Source organism: Anabrus simplex, chromosome 3, assembly GCF_040414725.1.
Source record: "Anabrus simplex isolate iqAnaSimp1 chromosome 3, ASM4041472v1, whole genome shotgun sequence".
Taxonomy (NCBI): Eukaryota; Metazoa; Arthropoda; class Insecta; order Orthoptera; family Tettigoniidae; genus Anabrus; species Anabrus simplex.
In genome coordinates this window covers 75969745-75986076 of record NC_090267.1, presented here as the reverse complement: position 1 = coordinate 75986076, position 16332 = coordinate 75969745, and the positions used below count along the sequence as shown (strand labels likewise).

Sequence of the window (16332 nt, the reverse complement as noted above, 5' to 3'; positions counted from 1 at the left end):
TCCCATCAAATGCAGATTATGATCTTGGAGCAGTGAATAATCGGTTTTGCCGTCAACGTTGAAGCAAGGCCAGGATATCCCCATAAAATTTTGCCCATTTTTCATCCCCGTTCAACGTCTCTTGGTTTCAACTCATACGGGACCCAAGTTCCTTCTTTCTGAATCATGCCATGGTCTTGAGACGTTTTGAAATGGCTTGTTGTGTCACTCCCACTGATCGTACCAATTCTTCTTGAGTTTGACGCGAGTCTTCACTCAGCAATGTCTCCAATTCTTCATCTTCGAAAACTTTCTCTCTTCCACCACTATGCCGTCTTCGATGTTAAAATCACCATTCTTGAAGCATTGAAACCACTCACAACACGTTCTTCCACTAATAGCATCCTCACCATGCGTACGTGAGAGCATTCAATGAGATTCAGCCGCTGTTTTATTCATATTGAAACAAAACAAATGCAGAGAATTTGGCTCGTACACTGCCATGCTCAACCGAGAACAACTTTATGATGCAGACACACATCAACTAAGTTTGAATGGTGTATGTTGACCGAGGTCCAAGCTAACTGCCTGACATCTGCGATCTGTTTCGTTCGACCGGTATGTACCGTTGTCGCCATCCATCGGCAAATGCCGGAAGTAAAGTTGTACACCTTGTAATATTGACTCTCAGGAAGTAGATGTTGCACTGTGGATAAAACTGAAGGGATATATCCAGAAAAGAAACGGTCTTTCGCAGCAACAGCGACAACATTTATCTATGTGATGTGGTAAGAAAAGGTCATCATTTTGTTTATTTATTTTTCCTGCTGAGCATCCCGTACAAACCATACAGTCCATTGTGAATTAATCGGAACATAGTTTCTTGTTTTATACAAAGGTCCATCAAATATAAACGGGATTTTTGTTCCTGAACATCAGCAGTTGATAGGACTGGCCCCACACTTCTGCTATGCTCAGGCAGGACTGTTAGAAGTGGGGAGAGCGTGTTGTTAGATATTTCCCACCGTTTCGTCGTAACGCTCACAATGTCGGAACAACAGGTTCACCCCTCCACTGCACAATGCATAATTATAAAATTTCTTGCTCGTGAAGGAGTTACAGCGGCAGAAATTTGCCAGAGATTGACTGCACAGTTCAGTGATCAAACATTGTCAAGGACGCGTATGTGTAAGGAGTGGCAGAGGAAAGGGGAGGTAGCACCAGTGAAAGCCAAGTCTTGACTGTCAGCTGGCAAGGTTCTTGCAACCGTTTTTTTGATCGGCGAGGCATTTTGCTGATTGATTTTTGCATGAGTGATGCACAATCAATGCTGCTTACTACTGCGAGCTGTTGAACAAGGTGAGGGTTGCATATCGCTGCAAAAGGCGAGACTAAGTGATTCGACAAGGTGCGGCCTCATACTGAAGCTCTGTCTCCAAGCTACAGGAAATGCACTGGACTACACTTGGTCATCCTCCTTACAGCCCGGACTTATCGCCCTGCGATTTCCATTTCTTTGGACTGCTTAAAGAAGCTCTAGGAGGGCAACAATTTGAAGATGACGATAGTGTGGAAGACTTTGTGTGCAAATGGCTGGTGACACGACCTTGTTCTTTTTACAATGAGGGCATCAAAAAGCTGCCCATACGCTGGGACAAATGCATTTCCTAAGCAGGAAACTATGTGGAAAAATAAATTGTAATTGCCTTGTGTTTTTCAATAAATGAATTTAAATAAAAAATAAAATCCCGTTGAAATTTGATTACCCTCGTAATTGTCCTAATGGTTGGCAACAATGTGCTACACATTGCTTACTCTTACATCCTGCATTTCAATGCACAGTTTGTTCATTAATTGAATAGGAGAGTGAATTTGTACATGAATAATGTTTGTTGTAAACTTCTAAGCAGGCAGAAGGAAAGCCCTCAAACCTCCAAAGAAACACTTTCTAACAGGAGAAATGCATAGAAAAAATCTCTTGTGGAAATGTGGTCATCATGATTGGACAATAGAACACTGGAAGAAAGTTCTTCTCTCAGATGAAAATCACTGTGGAATGCAGGGGCAGAGGGTTCAATTTGTGCATCCGAACGATGAATGAACCAATGAATTCAGTATACCTGAAACAGTCCAAATTCACCTTATGAAGAAGATGTTTTAGAGGTTAAAGAATGTGGGTTTTTGTGGCTCATTGGTTTTTCTTTTACTGGTCGAAACGGATTTGGTGGTGAATTAGTAACTTCACTCCCAACCACCACAGAACAACACGATGATACCCGAGTCCAGTCAGTGGGGAGGCCATGGATTGTATGGTCATGACTTCCACCTTGTTTCAAGAATTTCTTGGATTATTGTCCAAAGAAGAAATTGCACATGCCCTGATGAAGGTCAATGCAATTTGGCGGAAAGCTCAGCTTTGTTTTAATAATAAATGGGCTTTTTAGTAATAAATAAGTGGCTGTAATCCAGATAAATATACTTATTAATGTTTTAGAAGTGTTTTATTCACGAAAATCTGGCAAATTAGTGCTAGTCAATGCCATGATGAAAGGTGTCAAGTGCATCAGCATATTGGAAAGAAGGGTTCTTCATAAACTGTAGGAAAGATTTTCAGATGGTGAAGGATTTTTTCAGTAAGACTTGCCTCATTGACTCAAAACATGGAATCTAAACTAAATTATGTAATGCAATTTATAAGACAGAAAGGAGGGACATGTTAGCTGTTAAGAAAGATTAAAGGCACATATTAGGTGAACAAGTGGAAGGAAATAAAACATAAAATGGGTATGCTATTGTAGTGTTTAGATTATTTTGCAAGGGACTGTACTGAGAATTTCAGATCATAACATCCTTAATTGGAAATATAAACATCTGATCCAGCAGATCTTGTTACAATTTTCATTTTTTAATCATTTACTTTGGCTTCATCTTCACATGAATATTCACAACACCTTTAACCATGTAGAATATTTCTTTTTTCCTGAAGATTTTTACTGTTTTGTTAAAGCGAGTCTTAGTATGTGTGGGAAAACTCACTACCAGTCATACATTTTACCGCAGTCTTGCTTCAACTAAACAAAGAGTTCTCACTTGTTATCATTTGGAAATACGAAAGAAAAAAAGTTATACAAATGAATTTAGTGTAAAATGAACAATGGCAAATGGCTGATGTAGTGACAAACCTTTAGAAAATCATCATCAATTAATTGCTCATTATTACAATACTTGAGAGAAGTTACCAGTAAGCTTCGTATATACTCATCGACAAAAGTTGTGTATAATCATGCTACATGTTACTGCATCACCCCGTGCCCATTTCCGATGTCGATGTGATAAATCACTCGGTTCTTGTGGCAGACATCGTAAACAAGATAATCATCAGACTTCACTTCCTGAATGTGTACAAAATAATCCTGGACATGAGCTCCAACCACAATTCGGTATGGGGATGAAGAAATTGCTAAGCAATCAGTGCAGGAATTTACGCCAGGTGACGCTGCAAAACGATTTAACCATCCCAGCCGGGATCGAGGTAGACCCGGCTATGGATGTGGATATGGATGCAGCTGCTGGTGGTTTGATGACAACTGTCAAGCCTGAGTATCAAAAATATTCAGACAGAAGTGTTACTGATCGCTAGGTGCTGATCAACACCTCTCATCAGTCTTATGATATCACCATCCGCCAAGCCACGGTACTCGAGGGTTTGCGAGCCTGTTACATGGATTGTCCACTGTGAAGCCATGGAATTGGATTGCTCACTGCAACCAGATATACAAGTGAGAACAGGACGAGACATGCCAGATGCCCTGTGGAAAGTATATGAGGGATCCAGCGACACCCTAGAATGCGGGCAAGGAGAGAAGCAAAAAGACCTATTGCTGGAGTATCAGTTGTCTTCTTCCTGGACAGCAACAACTTCAGCAGGATGAAACTCATCCAACACTGGACTGATGTGGGTGACAGCATGCCGATCAAGGCTTCATTTCGACTGTCATTTTCCATAACAACTACATGCACACAAGTTCCCACATGGGTCTGTCGACTGTTACAACACACGAATGCTGTTCACTCAGCTCAACTCCAGACAAGTCTGATAACTCGCACAATCAACACAATACAATTAACTCACAATCAGATTGATTGCTCCACGCACTGAACTACTCAACACGTATCACCTGACAATAACACGGCATGACCAACACTAAACAACGACAACACTTCAACATTACTCTCTGACACACTACTCCAACAACTCCTTGTTTATGGCGAGCCTGCTTTTATATCCCTGGTGATGAAGTACCAGAATATTCAGGGTGCAACTGGAGTAGAAACATTCTAGTTTTATCTTCCAGAAAAGCCATAAAGACACCAGATGCAAAGTACTATACTAATAAAGGCCGGCACTCATCTCTTTCAGGAAATACCGAAAGGGCTACATCAGGGCTGACAGTTGCATAGGCACGCAACAATATGAACCTAAGTGATGTGTCCAGGATATAGATATGAAACTGAGAGACCAAAATGTGCATGGCAGGTCCCGGGTCACAATACCACGTGATGATTGCTACCTGCAGCTCATAACATCCCACTTACACCACCAGGACTCTCCTGTGTGATCTTGCTCAAACCACAGGGTTTCTCTGCTCAGATTATACACAGAAGCCTACACGAGATAAACCTTTACTTCAGGAGGTTCCTACGATATTTTGCACTGCGCTCATTAACAGAACTGGGCTCTACCTCACCAACACTGGATGATAGAAGAGTGATACTGCATTTGCTTCTGGAATAAAACCAGGATATCATTAAGCCTTGGTACAAGGCACACTATGGTGTGGAGGCAATAGGGGTGCCACCATCCAGACCATCTTGTACAAGATATCCTTGCATATGGTGGTGCATCTATCAAGTTCTGAGGTGGCATTACGATGGGTCACTGAACACTGTAATGTCCTACTGTTGGCAACTTGAATGAAATGTCATGGAAATTCTGCATCCATTGTGGTGTCATTTAGATGAGCTATGTGGGATAATTTCATTTTAGCACCACGATAATGCAGGACCCCACTGTCATGTGGATGTTCTCCACTGTCTTCAAGTGAATAACATCGTTCAAAATGAATCCCATTGATCATGAATGGAACTTTCTTGTTTGCCACAGGAAACTCTTCATGACCTAATACAAAATATGCCTTGATGGGCAGATGAACTGTACAATGTAAGGGGAGAACATTTCCATTAATGATGTAGCCACAGAATTGATGGAGTTTCAGCAGAAAAAACACACAACCAACACCCAAACCATCAAAATTAACCAACAAAAGTGAAAATCCCTTACTCGGCTGGGAATAGAACCCAGGACCCTCAGGTCAAAGACCAGCATGCTAACCATTTAGGCATGGAGCCAGACACTAAGCATCAGTGTTCTGTATTTAGCACTGTTATTTAGATGGCAGATTCCTTATTAATTGTCCACCAAGTCTTTTCTTAATTTCAAACAAGTCAGAAATTTAATGAACATCTTCCTTGGTAAATTATTCCATACCCTAATTCCTCTTCCTATAAACATCCATTTGCCCCAGTTTGTCCTCTTGAATTCCAACTTTGTCTTCATATTATAATCTTTCCTACTTTTAAAAACTCTATTCAAGCTCATTTATCTACTAATGTTATCCCTTGCCATTTGTCCACAGACAGCTCGGATCATATTGCTTAGTCAAGTAACTCATTTCCTTACTTCTAAGTCTTCCCAGCCCAAAGTTTACATCATTTTCACAACGCTACTCTTTTGTCCGAAATAACCCAGAACAAACAGCGCTGCTTTCCTCTGGATCTTTTTCAGTTTTTGAATCAAGTAATTCTGGTGAGGGTTCCATATATTGGAACCATACTGTAAATGAGATCATACCAGATCTTACCTTTACATCCTTACTACAATCCCCCAATAAACTCATAACCATATGAAGAGATTCATTTACAACCTCATTAATGTAATTAATTCAATGAAGATCCTTCCTTGTATTGACACCTAGGTAGTCAGGTTTATATATCCTTAAAATAAATTCTTGGGTTGTACTTGTCCAAATATTATTACACAAAACTTTTGTTGATGAGTATACATTGGGTTTGTCCTGAAATCTACCAAGCAATTAAATTTCTTTCTTACCAAGTTGTTGATAAAATGTATTTAAAAAAAGAAACATTTGAAAGATTATTGCTCATATTTTGTCATTTGAGAGGATGCAAAAACCTTTGGAGTGGAAGCCACATCTTTTCGTCTCAATGAAGACATGATGCATCTGTCATGCCGGTCTATGAAATCTGTCTATTATTCTAGTTTTCTCTTATCTATGTCCGATGATGTTAACTACTCTGCCTTAAAAATTACAAAATGTTAAATTTATTTTAAGAAAAACCATTTAAGACAGCTGTGCCAATCATCTGCTGTGTCATGCAGTGTCTATACCACTGCTGGCATTTCATGATATGTCTACAAATGAAATTCCTAGCTGATATGTTTTCCTCTAGTATAAACCCATCTACAGCTAAATTTGTCGTTACTGCTGTCATGTCAAACATTATTTTCCATTATCCTATCAGATAATAATAATAATAATAATAATAATAATAATAATAATAATAATAATAATAATAATAATAATAATAATAATAATAATAATAATGTACTTAATTTTAAAATTTTATCTTGAACAGCTTTGTGGAAATGTTCTAAGATTAGACTTTCGAATATTAAAAAAAAAAAAAAAAAAAAAAAAAAAAAAAAAAAAAAATAATAATAACAACAACAACAACAGAGTAGCAGTTTAAAGTGACTAAATAGCACTCGGAGCAGATCGTAACAGACGCTCTCATATCACCAGGGCCTACATGCCATGAAATGATTATAAACAATTTGTGCCCAATGTCCTATGCTACGAGCCTTTAAAATAAGGAATGTCTGTAGTTAAGAACTGTCCATCATGTACTGTATGTCCATAGACATTGCTTCATCACAGATATCTATGAACTGTTACCACATCAGTGCTAATTGGCAACAATGCGCCTCATTGAGCAGATTTGTTATTATATAACTTGTGTTGGAATGAGTCTCTGATCAGTCTCGCATACCAAACACGTCGAATGGGGAACATCGTCTACCCACCCTATACATTAGAAGACAAGATAAAGGCACCGTCAAACGCATGCTACGTTAACAGGAACTCTCCGAGAGGATTGAATTCACGCTGATGGGAGCTGTTGGCAGCAAGTATATAGCCCCAGTGATCCATAGCTGTGTGACACGACCGCTGTATGGACCGCACCTCCAGGTGAGAAAGGTCTTGTCTCCAGTGGAAGGGTGCTGACTTGGAGTTACGGTAAGTACTCGAGACGCCACCCACGTCCACCTTGGTGTGGGTGTCCAGGAACTGCTGCACACTGGGATGAAAGTCCAAACCAAAAAACTGGAATAGATCCCGCACTCCGAGATAAGGCTCGACGGACAGATCTTCGTAACGCACCACCCTGCAAAAAGAAAAACATAATTCTTTCTTCAGTGATATGAGTAAAGTTAGCTAAAACACCTAGAAGGAATAGGTTTGGTCAAACAGTGCTCCTGCCTTGCACAGAGGTGTCAAGGGAAGAGAAGGAAGGTAAGGTTAGCAGTCTGGCCACAAGATAGGAGCACAATTGCACAATCTGCTTTCGAAGAGGTTTCAAGACTTAAGGGTTCAAGACCAACAGGTAGGTCTTATGGCTACGATGGGACATAAAAAGGGCTTGGTGGTGTGATGGAAGCAGCTGTGGCCTTAATTAAGGTACAGAATAAGCATTTGCTTGGTGTGAATATGGGAAACTACGGAAAACCATCTTGAGGGCTGCCGACAGTGAGGTTTGCTTGAATGTAAGGTCACAGCTGTGTGCCCCTAATTACATGGCCAACTCGCTCTGTCAACTAAAAAAAGAAGATCATAGGGGATCTCTACTTGGGAACATGGGTTAGTGATCAGCGGGTTACTGGGATTACTTCCACTTACTGTTTCCAGGAACCTCACTTTCTTCTTTTCTATCTGACCTTTTTTTGTTAACTATTGATCTCTTCTTTTTAATATTTCTTTTGCTGATATCTTCATTCTTCAAAATGTTGGACCTCTTCCATTTTCCTTTCTGATCACAGTATGCTTTGTCTGTCAAGTCTTCAGCCCACAGGCTGGCTGCTTGGGAAGCATACAAATGATATTTATTTTCCTGAGAAGAGTGAATATATGTGCCTGCATATAAAATCTATATCTATATATATGAATGTTTGTTTGTTTGTTTGTTTGTTTGTTTGTTTGTTTGTTTGTTTGTTTGTTTGTTTGTTTGTTTGTTTGTTTGTTTGTATGTATGTATGTCTCGAATGGACTAAAAAACTACTGGGCAAATATCTCTGAAAATTTCACAATTTGTTCTTATTACTCCTGCGAGGGTTTAGGAAGTGGTTTGAATGAAATCTGATGGGTAGTTTGGCATGGTGGGTGAAAAGGGTGAAAAAAAAAGGAAATAGGGGGAGGTAAGTAAACCGCATGACGAGTCTGATCAGCGGGTTACCTAACCAACAGTATGTAAAGATTATGGTGAGATTCTTAAAACGTTCTTCTTCTTCTTCTTCTTCTTCTTCTTCTATAAACGATTTAAAAAATGAAAAGTCCAAGTTCAGTCCCCATGGCATAGGGGGTGAGGAGAGAAAAAAGAAAATGAGAATGACAGGGATTACGGGTGAATGTGTGTGTATGTTTCAGCATAGCTCTCAACCAAACTAGATACACATATAACTTACTATTTGGAAAAATTCCTATAGGGGCAAGAAACCCCTAGCACCCCTACAGGAAGGGGTGAAATGTAAAAATTTAAAAAAATGACCGATAATAGTGGCGATTTCTCAGTCTTTGGGGTAGCTGAGATGAACCGTGACACTCTGGATGCCGTTTAAGCCAAAGTTCAAGGTGGGGGTTAGAAAGGGTGAAAGGAATGTCCAAAATGATCAGAGATCATGGATGTACGTGTGCATATTCCAGCACAGCTCTCACCCAAACATGATACTCATATGACTTATTGCTTCCCAAAGAAAACTGTAGGGTAAGACACCGCTACAGGCGGGGGTTGAAAGGGTAAATTACATCTGCTGCCATTGTCATTGTTGAGAATGTGACCAGCACCATTGTCGCGCGTAGGCAAGTGTGCGGGATTTCTGGCGATACGAATAACATACTTCCGTGCATTACTGACCTTATTATAGAGGTGAACAATTGGACGGTCAATCTCGTTCCTATCGTTTATTTCAAATGTGTTTAAATTTTAATTTATATGCCAGGAGAATGTACTGTAATCTAAGAACGTTCTCCGAAGGAAAAGATGGCTCTTGATAACGAACCCAGGAAAGATAAAAAATGATCGGTTTATCATCAGAATAACTACATCAAAAATCTACAGCCTGTTTCCAGTCATTCGTCAGGGTCAGGAATGGAATGAATAAAGCCCCCATCTAGCGGCGACAATAGGAATTATGCCGGCTGCCGAAACCTGTCGCACTCCTCTGGGGCAATGATTAATGAGTGACAAATGAAATGAAATTATATTGGACAGTGTTGCTGGAATGAATGATGACAGGGAAAACCGGAGTATCCGGAGAAAAACCTGTCCCGCCTCCGTTTTGTCCAGCACGGATGTCACGTGGAGAGACCGGGATTTGAACCACGGAACCCAGCTGTGAGCCGCCTGAGCAACGGAGACTCCTTATAAATACATTATGAACAGTAAAATCAATTGGTCTCGCCTCCTTTTACACCCCGCCGCCGTTAAGTTTATTTACCCCCCCCCCCAAAAAAACTAAAAGAAGCCGTGTTTCTTTATGTTTAAAGGAGATTCCAAACACCAATGTTCACGTCTATTACCTTCAGTTTTGAGATAAAAATAATTAACTTTCTTCACTTTCACACTCCTCCCCACCCCCCAAGTGAATTTTCCGGCAAAAAAAAATCTTGTTTCTTTAATAGTAAAGGATCTTCATATAACAATTATTTCTTCAGTTTTTGATTTATGTGTCCTCATGAAAGGAATTCAAGGGGTTTTTCTTTGTTTTTAAAGGAGATCCAAATACCAATTTCCACGTCTGTAGGCCCTAACAACTTTAGTTTTTATTAGATGTAAGTATTTTCATACAATTAAGTCAATTAAGTTTCAATTCTTTCACCCCTCTCCCCATTCATTGGATTTTCCGAGAATACGTGTTTCTTTACTTTTAAAGAAGATTCCAAATATTAAATTTCACGTCTGTAACATCTTCACTTTTGAGATAACAGTAGCCTAATTAAAGAATTCAACACCATTTTCAGTCATGTTCACACCCCCCCTCCACCCAAGTGTTATTCCCGAAAACTAAAAATACACGGTTATTTATTTGTAATAGAGATAAAAAATATTATTTTTCACTTCTGTAACATGTTAAGTTTTTGAGATATACTGTATAAATTCTCATTTTAAAATTTCACCCCTTTTTTAGTTCCCCTTAAGAGGAGTTTCCAAAAACAAATCACCTATGTTTCTTTACATTTACAGGAGATTCCAAATACCAATTTTTACGTCTGTAACATTCTACGTTTCTCAGATATTCTGTAGATATAGTCTTTCAAAAAATTCACCCCAATTTGTCACTCCTGATTAACCGCCATTAATTGGATTTTCCAAAAGCAAAAAAATACGTGTTTCTTTATTTTTAAAGGAGATTCTAAATATCAATTTTTACATGTGCAAACTTTTAAAGTTTTGAGATATAGATACACTCATTTTAAAAATTCACCCCCTTTTCACGCACCCCACTATTTGGATTTTCCAAAAGCAAAAAAAAAAGTTTCTTTATTTTTAAAGGAGATTCTAAATATAAATTTTTACATGTGCAAACTTTTAAAGTTTTGATATATAGATACACTCATTTTAAAAATCCACCCACTTTTCACCCCCCCCCCCACTATTTGGATTTTCCAAAAGCAAAAAAAAAGTTTCTTTATTTTTAAAGGAGATTCCAAATACCAATTTTCTGGTCTGTAATATCTTCAGTTTCTGAGATTTAAGTATCCTCATAAAAGACATTCAAGCCCTTTTTCACCCCTCCTATTGAGATTTTCCGAAAACAAAAAATACACGTTTCTTTATTTTTAAAGGAGATTCTAAATGCCAGTTTTTACATCTGTAAAATTTTAAAGTTTTAAGATGTAGATACACTCATTTTAAAAATTCACCCCCATTTTCACCCCCATTATTTGGATTTTCCAAAACTAAAAAAATACCTGTTTCTTTTTAAAGTAGATCCCAAATACCAATTTTCAGGTTCTGAAATATAAGTAGCCTCATTAAAAGCATTCAACACATTTTCACCCTTTTCCACCCTTCCTATTGGGATTTTCCGAAAACAAAATAAATACGTGTTTCTTTACTTTTAAAGGTGATTCAAAATACCAATTTTTACACCTATAAACTTTAGAAGTTTTTAGATATAGATACACTCATTTTAAAAATTCACCCCCTTTTCACCCCCCCCCATTAGTTGGATTTTCCAAAAACAAAATAATACGTGTTTCTTTATTTTTAAAGGAGATCCCGAACACCAATTTTTAGGTCTGTAATATCTTCAGTTTCTGAGATATAAGTATCCTCATTAAAGGCATTCAACCCCTTTTTCACCCCTTTTCACCCCTCCTATTGAGATTTTCCGAAAACAAAAAATACGTGTTTCTTTATTTTTAATGAAGATTCTAAATACCAATTTTTTCATCTGTAAACTTTTAAAGTTTTGAGGTATAGATACACTCATTTTAAAATTTCACCCCCTTAGCGACGGAATATCCAAAAATCCTCTCTTAGCGAGCACCTACATCTTAATATGAATGTATCCCCCAAATTTCATTTCTTTATGTCCAGTAGTTTTGGCTCAGCGATGATGAATCAGTCAGTCAGGACAAGTTATTTAATATATATAGATATACTGTACATCATCCATGAATAAAAATATACGATAGAAATATAAAAAATGAATACACTGTCTGAGCAAATGTCATGGGATAGCGGAGCACTGATGCGCAGGTGTGTTGTCTGCGCACCATACGCCCCCTGTGCCAGTGGCAGTTGTATAGGAGACCTTGTGAGCAGTGGCTGTGCATGTGACAGGTGTAACATGGAACGTCGTCGTGAGCTGACACCGTTCAACGGGGTATGGTGGTCGGTGCCAGACGGATGGGAAGTGCGATTTCGGAAGTGGTGCGGGAATTCGGTTTCACACGATCAACCGTATCCAGGGTGTAACGTGGATGGTTGAATGCGGGTGTCACCGTCCACAACAGACGAACGACTGGCCGTCCAGCCACCCTCGATGACCGTGCCCGGCGACATCTGGGACGGATTGTCAATAGTGACAGACGGGCAACCGTCCAATAAATCACGGCTCAATTCAACACAGGCCGTGCTAGACACGTCTCCCAGTGGACAATCCGTAGGAACATGGGTTCTATGGGTTATGGGAGCCGGCGCCGCACACGGGTGCCACTGTTAACCCAACGTTATCGGGCACAACGACGCGCATTTGTCGCCAGTCACCAGGGATGGACACTGGAACAATGGCGTAACGTGATATGGTCGGACGAATCACGATTTCAACTGCACCATGCCTATGGGAGGCACAGTGTATGGCGCAGACCACATGAAGCGATGGATCCCGCCTGCCTCGAAGGTGTGGTCCAGGGTGCTGGTGTCTATGTTATGGTCTGGGGTGCATTTTCCTGGTATGGAATGGGCCCCCTAGTTGTTCTGGAAGAGACTTTGAATGGTACGCGGTATGTTGAGCTGCTCGGAGACCATCTCCACCCATTTTTGGCCTTCCAGTGCCCAGACGGTTCTGCGGTGTTTCAAGATGATTACGCGCCGCCACATCACTCCCACGTCGCCCGGGAATGGTTCCAGGAACATGCAGCGGAGGTCCAACGACTGCCATGACCACCCAGGAGCCCCGATATGAATCCTATCGAGCATATTTGAGATGTCCCGGAACGCAGACTCCGTGCCATGGGTCCTGCACCCACGAACAGACCAGCACTGGCGCCCGTTCTGCAAACGATTTGGTGTCAGCTGCGTCCAGAGGACTACCAGGGACTTGTCGACGCACCTCCACGGAGTCTCACTGCAGTTCGCAGGGCCAGAGGAGGCCCCACACGCTATTAGGTGACTATCCCATGACATTTGCTAAGTCAGTGTACATTAGCCTATAATCAATTTACATGTCACTTACATATGCACATAAAAACTGATGTTTGATTGATAACTATCATTAAATACATGTCACAATACCATGAAAAAATGAAAAACCACAGTCTGTTTCCGGGTCAGGAACGGAATGAATGAAGCCCCCATCTAACGGCGAGGATAGGAATTATGCCGGCTGCCGAAGCCTGTCCCACTCCTCTGTGGCAATGAATAATGACTGACAAATGAAATGAAATGATATTGGAGAGTGTTGCTAGAATGAGAGATGACAGGGAAAACCGGAGTGCCCGGAGAAAATCCTGTCCCGCCTCCACTTTGTTTAGCAAAAATCTCAAATGGAGTGACCGGGATTTGAACCACGGAACCCAGTGAACCATGACTTAAATAATAATAATAATAATAATAATAATAATAATAATAATAATAATAATAATAATAATAATAAATAATTGCGTGTGGCTATTTCTAGCCGAGTGCAGCCCTTGTAAGGCAGACCCTCCGATGAGGGTGGGCTGCATCTGCCATGGGTAGGTAACTGCGTGCTATTGTGGTAGAGGATAGTGTTATGTGTGGTGTGTGAGTTGCAGGAAAATTGGAGACGGCACAAACACCCAGACCCCGGGCCACTTGAATTAACCAAAGAAGTTTAAAATCCCCGACCCGGCCGGGAATGGAACCGGGGACCCTCTGAACCGAAGGTCAGTACGCTGACCATTCAGCCGAGTCAATAATAATAATAATAATAATAATAATAATAATAATAATAATAATAATAATAATATATTTTTTTAATTTAAGGTTCAGGTTTTGGCTTGTACCGTTACACATGTTGGACTTAGACATCACAGCTAAGTCTTGGCCTTGCTCTTACAGGAATCATCAGTCAATGTTGTAGAATACGGCTTGAAACTATTCCAATAGCAAGATACGTTGTAAACTACACCGACTCTAATTGCTTGGCTATGCTTGTATGTGCCCGTACATTAAATCAGAAAGCCAGGAGAAAAGACAAACACTGTCTCCCCTAACGTTTACTACTACCCTGCTCTCCTGTCAGTAAATACATACCCCACTGTTATATTTACAGTAAATAATGGATGGTGATAATTTTTGCGACATTAAACAGAGAGAATCCGTCACTTTCAACCAACAGAATAAAACCATGAAATATGTATAGGCAAACCCTGAACCACTCGATAAGCCAGCAGACACCGAGTAGTTCAAAAGGAACTCTGAGTCCAGGCCTTCTGTCATGATGACTTTCCAACAGCAACTACACCACTGTCCACCACGCCTATTACTCAGCTCTACATTAAGCAAGAGTCGTAAGAAATAATTTTCATAGTGGTCCGTACTGATGAACAATTACAGTTCAAAGTAAGATAATCCACCTATTCAATAAACTTTTTTTTTTGCTAGGACTTTACGTCACACCGACACAGATAGGTCTTATGGCGACGATGGGATAGGAAAGGCCTAGGAGTTAGAAGGAAGCGGCCGTGGCCTTAATTAAGGTACAGGCCCAGCATTTGTCTGGTGTGAAAATGGGAAACCACGGAATACCATTTTCAGGGCTGCCGATAGTGGGATTCGAACCTACTATCTCCCGGATGCAAGCTCACAGCCGCGCGCCTCTACGCGCACGGCCAACTCGCCCGGTCAATAAACTTTTATTACTGATGTAATTATAGTATAGGCATATCAAGATCTTGGGGTACTAGTTTCAACCTAACAATAAAATCACCTTCAGACACTTAACTTTAAAATTGGTGAGCACATGACAAATTATATACAATAAAACGAGTAGTAAAATGAAATGGCGTACGGCTTTTAGTGCCGGGAGTGTCCGAGGACATGTTCGGCTCGTCAGGAGCCAGTATTTTGATTTGACCCCGTAGGCGACCTGCGTGTCGTGATGAGGAGGAAATGATGATGAAGACGACACATACACCCAGTCCCCGTGCCAGCAAAATTATGGTTTAAATTCCTGACCCTGCCGGGAATCGAACTTGGGACCCCAGTGACCAAAGGCCAGCACGCTAACCATTTATCGATGGAGCTGGACAAAACAAGTCGTGAAACCTTGTCTTTAAAATTAATGAAACATGCGGCATTAAAACATTGTGGTCTCTTGTTGTGAAAGACAATAGTTAATTGCAGGTCATCCAGTTAAGATTACGTCCAGGTGACGTGTATTGAGGTGCTTAATTATAATAGTTAAAGATTTAAACAATGTCTTGATGTTCATACAATTACATCAATAATAAAAGTGTATTAATAAGTGGATCATCTTTTTATTTTGAATTGTAATTATTAAGGAAGAGTGACGGTGGAAGACCATTGGCTTCCCTCAGAGCCATCTCTTGTAGTATGCATGAAGATCAAGAACCACTTATGGTTTGCGAACCATTGAATTCCCATGCATACTATAAATCATGAAGCGGAGTCCCAACTGCTTCATCTCAAAATACAGTCTACCTGCACAACAGAGTGTTATGACAAGAGATATGAATGTTAGCCAACAGCATAAAAATGAATTATTATAGCAGCTCATGTGCTATCAGTGCTGACAAACATCATAAAAGTTAACCTCTTGTTCTGAAACATTGCCCATTATCTGTGTTTTTTACCTCCTTCAGGGTTGAATTTATCAAAAGATTTCCTAGCTGTTACTTATGACCTGAGAGGAACCTCTATGCCAAGTCACTCTAGTTTCTTTGGTGGTTCTTGAGATATGAGGAGTAAATGAGTGGTATTTCACATTTATATATATATAGTAAAACCTTGGAGAGCAAGCAGCTTGGTCTGCGCGGGTTTTGCAAGATGAGAACATTTTAAAAATTAATTCTTACTTGATAAGCAAAGATCCATAAGCCCCATTAGTATTGATAGCTCCCCATTGAACTCCATTTCATTCGCTCTGCTATTTCCAAAGAGTCCCTCGCCTGCCAAATGTAATTTGGACTCTGTTACTCCCAAAGGTTTGAGGCTTGCATGAGACGTTCTGAGCATGCTCGGTGAAAATTCTGTGAAGCATGATACTACCCTACTTACGCATAG

General features: G+C 40.1%; 1 protein-coding gene across 1 annotated transcript in view; it reads right to left on the bottom strand.

The window, feature by feature from the left end:
- Window positions 1–6946: 6946 nt before the first annotated feature.
- Window positions 6947–16332, bottom strand: part of LOC137498937 (carbohydrate sulfotransferase 5-like) — a 145803-nt gene continuing 136417 nt past the window's right edge. The window contains exon 7 of the mRNA XM_068226795.1: window positions 6947–7506. Coding sequence (XP_068082896.1) covers window positions 7188–7506 — 319 coding nt within the window. The 3' untranslated portion in view covers window positions 6947–7187. The remainder of the gene's footprint in view (window positions 7507–16332) is intronic.